Source organism: Carya illinoinensis, chromosome 13, assembly GCF_018687715.1.
Source record: "Carya illinoinensis cultivar Pawnee chromosome 13, C.illinoinensisPawnee_v1, whole genome shotgun sequence".
Lineage (NCBI taxonomy): Eukaryota > Viridiplantae > Streptophyta > Magnoliopsida > Fagales > Juglandaceae > Carya > Carya illinoinensis.
The window spans coordinates 34,447,315-34,454,675 of record NC_056764.1 but is presented as its reverse complement, the minus strand read 5'-3'; the positions used below and the strand labels follow the sequence as shown (position 1 = coordinate 34,454,675).

General features: G+C 36.4%; 1 protein-coding gene across 2 annotated transcripts; it reads left to right on the top strand.

The window, feature by feature from the left end:
* On the top strand, positions 1-3,504 carry LOC122292769. 2 transcript variants are annotated; one of them, XM_043101263.1, is made up of 2 exons: positions 1-541; positions 3,123-3,504. In XM_043101263.1, the coding sequence occupies exon 1, from the start codon at positions 215-217 to the stop codon at positions 503-505; it is 291 nt and encodes a 96-aa protein (XP_042957197.1). In that variant the 5' UTR covers positions 1-214; the 3' UTR covers positions 506-541; positions 3,123-3,504. The 2 variants fall into 2 exon arrangements, with proteins under 2 accessions (XP_042957197.1, XP_042957196.1); XM_043101262.1 differs by having other exon boundaries at positions 7-526.
* Positions 3,505-7,361: the final 3,857 nt, after the last annotated feature.

Here is a 7,361-nt window from a genome sequence, read left to right as displayed (position 1 = left end):
GATCAATAGATTTTCTGATATTTGTAATGGATTCAACGTGTACGAAAGTTTAACGAAACTATCGTCCAGCTACAACGCCGACAGATTCAATCAATCAAACCAAACCAAACCTCCGGCTTGAACACCGCAGCTGATTGAACAAACCAACCAAACATAGCCATTCCCAGAAACAGCGGACTTTGCTCGGCAGAAAGCATCGCGGAGCCAAATTGAAATGGTGTTCAGTAGCTTGCTAGTGCTCTCAGTGGCGCACGTCTCCGTGGACGCATGGCAATGCATAGCATGCATGCCAGAGCGGTTGAGCAGCCAGCAGCTCTTGGATCTCATCTGTTGCTTCCCACTGCAGCAACTGGGTAGCCTAGCTCTCTGCCTCTGGACCTTCCTCTGCCTCCCTCTTCCCAATACATTCTACCCCTATTACTCCTCTTCTGAAGACGAAGACTCTGATGACTCTTCCTCCACCGTCGATTACAACCACTATTATTACCACACCCATTCCGATTGATACTCTCTCTCCGGATTTCATGTACAGTAACATACGGTCTATTTCTTGCTTCCGTTTTTGTTATGTGGGATTTGTGCTAATTCTGGTTGGTTGCTGATTTTCTATTGGTTGATTTTTCAACTGGGTTATCTGGATATATGAATCGGTCTGTTTGCAAATTCTTTTCTTTTCTTTTTCACTTTTGCGATTATTAGCGATGGTCAGGGATGGATTTTGTTTTCCTGCTTGATGTTTTAGGCGAATTGTTTTAATTGATGAATTGGGTGTTTTGCAATAGTTAGCGCTGCCCCTTGAAAATTTGTCATATTAATGTTCCTACTGCTCTCTTTCCAATTCCCTTTAATTAAGGATCATGGAATGAGAGGGCGGTGCCTGTGAGAACCCGCACCTCTTTGCTATTGTTCAGTTCTAACAGTTGTGGTTCGGAATTGCTGCTATCTATCAGTATCTAAACTTTGAAATGAAATGGATATTTTTTAGTGGTTGTCACATATAAATTGGGTTACTAATACCCGACAGAATGAACTCACGAGAATTTAATTGTTTGTTTTACCATAAAATGAATAAGTGGAGGATTTTGGAAGAAGCCATGGGTCTGACATGAAAAAAAACGTATCAAGTACAACATTAGGGCGAATCAGTAATCACAGTCCTGTACGATGAGCTAGATGCAAAGGTTGTTTAAAGAGAACTTGCGATGTCCTCATAGTCGAGAGCAATTCATCAAAAGTATGTAAATAGTATGTATGTGTTAGTGTATTTGGAGGGAGAGAAATGCTAGAAGTTTCGAAGATCAAGAGAGAACAATGGATGAGCTAAAAGTTTTCTTTTTTAAGTCATTGTTCTTATGGGCGGGGGCCATAGTTTGTAATGGACTAAGTGTCCATGACCTTCTTCTTTCTATTGTAACCTCTAGGTAGGCATTCCTCATGTATACGTACCTAGGTTTTGCCTATTTCTATGAATATATTATCTTTGATTACCTATAAAAAAAAAAAAAAAACTGTTGCCAGCCACCCAAGTTTATTCCTAGGACAGATCAATGAGATAGTTCATGGAATAAAAAACAGTTGGGTGAACTGAAGATAAACTAATGGGTGTTTGTTTCATATTGGCGTATTCATTTGACTTTTTATTTTACCCTTAACGTGAAGTAACTATAATTGGGACTTGATAATTATGGAGGAGGAAATGTCTCACTGAATATAAGAGAGTTAGCAGCTGTTAGTGCTTGAATTCATACAAGTTAACCTAGATGGTTGCAAACAATCTAGTAATGGCTATATAGCTAAGCTCTCCCTCTCTTTCTCTCTACTTTTGGTGGTAGAATCTAAAATATATGGTGCTGTCCTTATATTTTGGAAATTTCTCAAAGAAAATAACGACCAATGTACCACTATTTACTTATTACTCTTACCCTAATTAGTGTACCTAAAAGCTGTTTTTTTGTTATGAAAGGAGATACTGTGTAATCCAAACAACTAGCCTTTGAATTGACTAACCTTCCGAAGTATTTAGTTCTTTTGCTGGTGGTGACCTTCAAGCTGTTTCAAGTTATAACACTTTTTCCTGTGTCACTGTTTCATAAATTTTTTTTTTTTGGATAGATAATAGAGATTTTATTCATAGTAAATAGGCATAGCCCAAGTACACAGGTAGAATACAAGAGAATAAACCTAAGTACAATCTAAAGCAGAAACAGTACTAAGGAAAAGCATTACAAATGTTGATATCCCTCAAAAGATTATTCACCCAAAAGTTTAAAGTGTTGAAGAAAAAGTCCCTAAATTCCATCCTTGTGCGTTCATGATCTTCAAAACACCTCCCATTTCTCTCAAGCCATAAACACCAGAATAAGCACAGGGGGATCATTCTCCACTCCTCTGTACTTCGTCCACTTCCAGCTGCACCTTGCCAGCAAGCCAAAAAATCCACCACATGAAAAGGCATTACCCAATCGATACCTACCTTGACAAATAACTCATTCCACAAAGCTGTTGCCATTTCACAATGAAGAAACCAATGGTTGACAGATTCGCCATCATTTTTATACATGGTGCACCAGTCCATCACATAAAAGCCCATTTTCCTCAAATTATCGGTAGTTAAAACTTTCTCAAGTGACACCAACCAGCCAAAAAATGCAACTTTACTAGGCACTTTAGCTTTCCAAATACATTTCCAGGGAAAGAAAACTTCCAAATCCTGTTTCATAAATTACTGGATCCTTCCTTGTTTGGATTCAAAGATGAGATGGTTTAGATAAAACATGAAAGTTGAATAAAATATTGTTAGAATATTATATTTTAATATTATTATTTTTTTTGGATTTGAAAAAGTTGAATTGGGATTTGCAAAGTTGAATTGGGATTTTAAAAAGTTAAATTGTTTATTATATTTTGTGTGAAAATTTGGAAAAGTTGTAATGATGAGATGAGATGCTTTCTGAATCCAAACAGGATCATTGCTACTGCTTTTTGAATTGTTGGCTTCTTCTTCGGGGTAGGGAGATCTACAGGAAGTTCATTTCAGGATATTACCCAAGAATTCAGCATTTTTAGATATATTTGACATTACTTTTGAAAAATGCATATGTGAGCGATGATTGAACTTGCAGGATGTACAGGGGAGATAGATTCTTTGGTTGAATTCTTGGCATGTGATGGAAGTGCAGAACTTGACAGAGGAGTGACAGGAAATCATCAAAAAGCAGGTTGAGGCTTCATGGTTAGTCACTGTTATGGTCATTGCTGGTTGATGAAGAAATTTTTAATTTCTCAGTAAGATAATAACAGAGGACCTTAGTTCTGTATAAATATTTTCTCTTTGTACAACAGCAGCTACATCTGATTGTGGGCACTCTAGAGTTTATATTTTCCAAGTAGGGTGGTAAATGTGGCTCAAATCTTATAGAATATAGTATTGAAAAGTCATGTCATGGCAATGACAAAATTTGAATGATACTCAATCTTGTATGGCATCAATGATTTGTAGTCACATATATAATCTCAGTTATTTTTTTTTTTTAATTTATACTTGATGTTACATTGAGGGGTATTTATTTCTAAGGAGTAGGAGACCAAGAATGGTAAGATTGTAGATGACAATTCTCATAGAATTGTAGAAGTCTAACCTAAAGCAAGCATGTCAAATTCACCTATAGCAGTATGCTAAATCAGTAGCCCATGGCAATAAATTCACCTATATAAGTTAGTTAGCAAAGCTTCTCGTTGTTCTTGATCAAGATGAAAACGTAAATCAAACATTATTTGTTTAATTTGTTAGAGGATCAATGAGCATGATGAAACTGTGAGCTGACTTAAAAATCTAGAGTTGCCCCACTCAGGAAGGTTAGAGTGACCAAAACCCCTCAGAAAGGTGAGGGGTGCCAATTTCCATTGTTTAGGGCATGTACAATAGAGCAATGAAGATACCAATGATAGTTTGAGTTTATAATAGCAGGGGAAAATAATCAAACATACTAATGTTCTGTAAATAATATTAAAAACCATATATATCCTGCTATAACTGGAAGTATTGTTTTTATAGCCCGAAATCAAGGATATATGTATGAGTTTCAAGACTTGCGGTGGTTTTGTGAAACTGGGAAAAGGAATCAATGGAGCATGATATAAGACCAGTTTTATTGGACCAGTTTTATCGGAGTTATTTTCTTTCGGTAGTAGAAGCTACTGCACACGTGGGCTATGCAGATTCTATTGATTAAATAAAAATTTTACTTACCTATCAACAAAAGAATATAGGAAGCTACGGAGACATGGTCTTATTTACTCGGCTTGACCAATGCAGCAAGTGAAAAGGCAGTTTTTTGGCAAGTGCAATACTTCATTCTGTAGAGAATGAAATGATTGTTTTAAAGTTGCAAATCTATCAGATCTGCAATACAATTAACTGTACATGGGAGTTAAAATAAACTAGACCTTTAGCAAGAGATTCAATTTCTTGGCCATGTTTGATAGTCTGAGTTATACTTCCGAGGCACTGGAGGACACTGGCTGAGGGCCATGGTCCCCAAGATTTTCTGAAAGTTTTTCAGACTATCCCATAGTCTGATGTATTCGCATGTCACCCATAGGAAAAAAAATACCCCCACCCCCCTCTCGCTTAAAAATAAGTCTTTTGAATACGTTTAATGACATGTACCCTTAACATCAGGAAAGAAAAATATGATAGATCATGAATTAAGTGCATGTTTTTTTTACCACGATCATTTAAATGTTTTAAGAAAATTATTTTGCACCAAATAAGAATATACATTATATATTCTTTAGTGAAGCAATCATATAGATCAATATGGTCAGTTCTGAAATGAAATATGCACCCTTAGTCTTGCATTCTTGTTATGTTTTTCCTCTTTTTAGATGCAGATCACGGGAATCATTACATAATGGGTATGTGTCTTTGAGATTTAAGGGTTTCCACCAAACAGAAGTTTCTGGTTCTGCCGCTCCTGGAGGAGACAATTTAAAGGCTAGTTTTGGCTTATTGTCGAGTCACTTTTATGAATAGTTGCTGGGTGTTCGTGAAGGTTTTTTACTTGATGTTGTGTTTCAGCTTGTATTTTTTGTACAACAACAGCTTAAATTATCCTTAGATCCTTACAGGTGATTCTTTAATGATCTTTAGAAATTCCAGTTTTCCTAGTTAACATAACCAGTCATATCGTATTTGTGAAAAAATAATCAGTCAATGAAAACCTATGTAACCACAAGCCTTATGGTCAAATGGTACTTCTCTCCCTCTAGGGCGGAGGTTTTGGTTCATATCATGGGAGTAGGTGTTTGGAAGCGGTAAGGCAATCCCTGTTTTGCACCAAAAGAGGCAAACTGAATGACCTAATGAATTCTTTCTTGAAGCAGATTCAGTGATCTTAATACCTGTGCGCTAGGGATTCACTCACATGTACAATTAAATGTGTCTATTATGATGTTTTAGATTAATGAAAGTCAGATTGGCTGACCAATCGTAGGATGTCTTTGAAGTTAGTTACAACTGTTTTGCAAGTGAGCTAGTCTGGGTGTTTCATCATTATGTGGAAAGTATTTGTTTACTCTTACATGAGAAACACTGTCTCTCTGTATATGTGTATGTTTTCACTCTCACTTTGTCTTTTGTATCTGAACTAGTGCTAAGGCAAAGGTTTTAACCCTCATGATCATCAATATGTGTTTGTTTTGTGTATTTGGACCTTGTCAGTCAGATGTTAGCTTCTAGTGATGTTACAAGATTGGAAGATCTGTCAAAATAGGGTTTTGTGAATCCCTTGCAAACTTTTTTGAGCATATGAGATCCTAACACCATGAGTAACCACATTCAAGTCTTTCCTTCTCCCACGATGGTTTTTTTTTTTTTTTTTTTTTTTTTTAAAGAATGGGATTGTGAATTATTAAGATTTCACTTGCATTGATGTCTATGAGGTTATTACACACATTCTCATGCATTTCTAAAATCATTCTATGAGGTTATTACTTGCATGAGGTCATATCTCATGCATGTGCATTATTGCATACAATTTGATTTGTGAATTTCAGTTATCGTGGTTGCTTTTCCAAATTTCAGTTGTTTCCAATGTAATTTTTTAAATGAATAATTTACAGTACATGAGCACTTATAATTCTTCGCTACGTTAGAATTCAGTACGAGGCTGGAACACCCAGAGCTCTGCATTACCACTTCATTTAGCACGTGTTTTGTCTTCTTCTATGAGAAAATGCAAGGATTAATGATAGTTAGATTGCGGCCTCTGTTCAACAAATTACTGTCATACAGGAGCTCTTACAAGTTACAAGCTTTCCCTCAATGCTCTGATCTCTGTATTGTCCTCCTCTACCTTCTTGCTGAGTGTATGGATGACATGGGTAGGGAGCTGACACCTTGTGTGATCTCCAGCAGCCATTGCCTGTTTGGCTTGTTAAGTTCCTTTCTCCGAGAGAGGTAAATAACAATTGCTGAAGGTAGACTAGTGGGAAGGAAATGCAAGTAATTTAGCAAATATGCAGGTCCAAAGTAGAGGGATGATACTACGCAGGTAATAGATTCTTTTAGGATTTTCCCAGTTAATGAGATGCTTTGATGATGAAGAATTGTGGATTTTTTTTAAACCATCAGTTCATAACAACGTGATGCTTCGCTATTGATACAAATTGAAAGGGTTTTCAACAAGCTGATAAACCAAAAAATCTACGTAGTGATTTTGTTGCTTTGCGTCATCCTATCGTGTTTTGCACAATTTCAAGGTTTAATTGTGAAAGAAGTTCTTAAGACATATTGATGGAAGGCTTTGACTGTTATAAAGCAGAAATGTCTGGTGGTTGAAAATATTCTCCCTGTATTAACGCCATCAACTGGAACAAGGGATCCTTGACTCGTGACATATTTAACATTTTCTGATGTGTTATCTTTTACCTAATCTTTTAATTAAAAGTTGCAGCCCATGTTCTAAGGCTGAAATGGCAGCTGCATAATGCAAGCTACTTTATTAATATTTATTATGAAATTCTAGTTTCTTGCAGAGACCGTTTGGAAAAAAATGACATAAAAGTCAAGTATTATCTTGGAGTGTTTGTTCCCATGTAACATGGGGATTGGGGTCCACGCTTGTCTTCCTTTAAAAAATGGCATAATCATGGGACCAAAGATTTATAGATGCTTACAACTAGTCTAATGCCTCTCCTCGTGACATTCCCTCCTCCAATGGCATCTTCTTTCGCTGTGAACTAATGCTTAACAAGCAATTAACGTGTAAGAACTCTGAATAATACACCCAAAAAAGCTTCATCGTGCTTTCTACTCGGTATTTGAGATTCTTTCTTTCCTGTATTCCGTCTTCCTCAAA

Coding starts and splice junctions, on each gene's coding strand:
- LOC122292769 (XM_043101263.1), top strand. CDS start 215: ATGGTGTTCAGTAGCTTGCTAGTGCTCTCAGTGGCGCACGTCTCCGTG.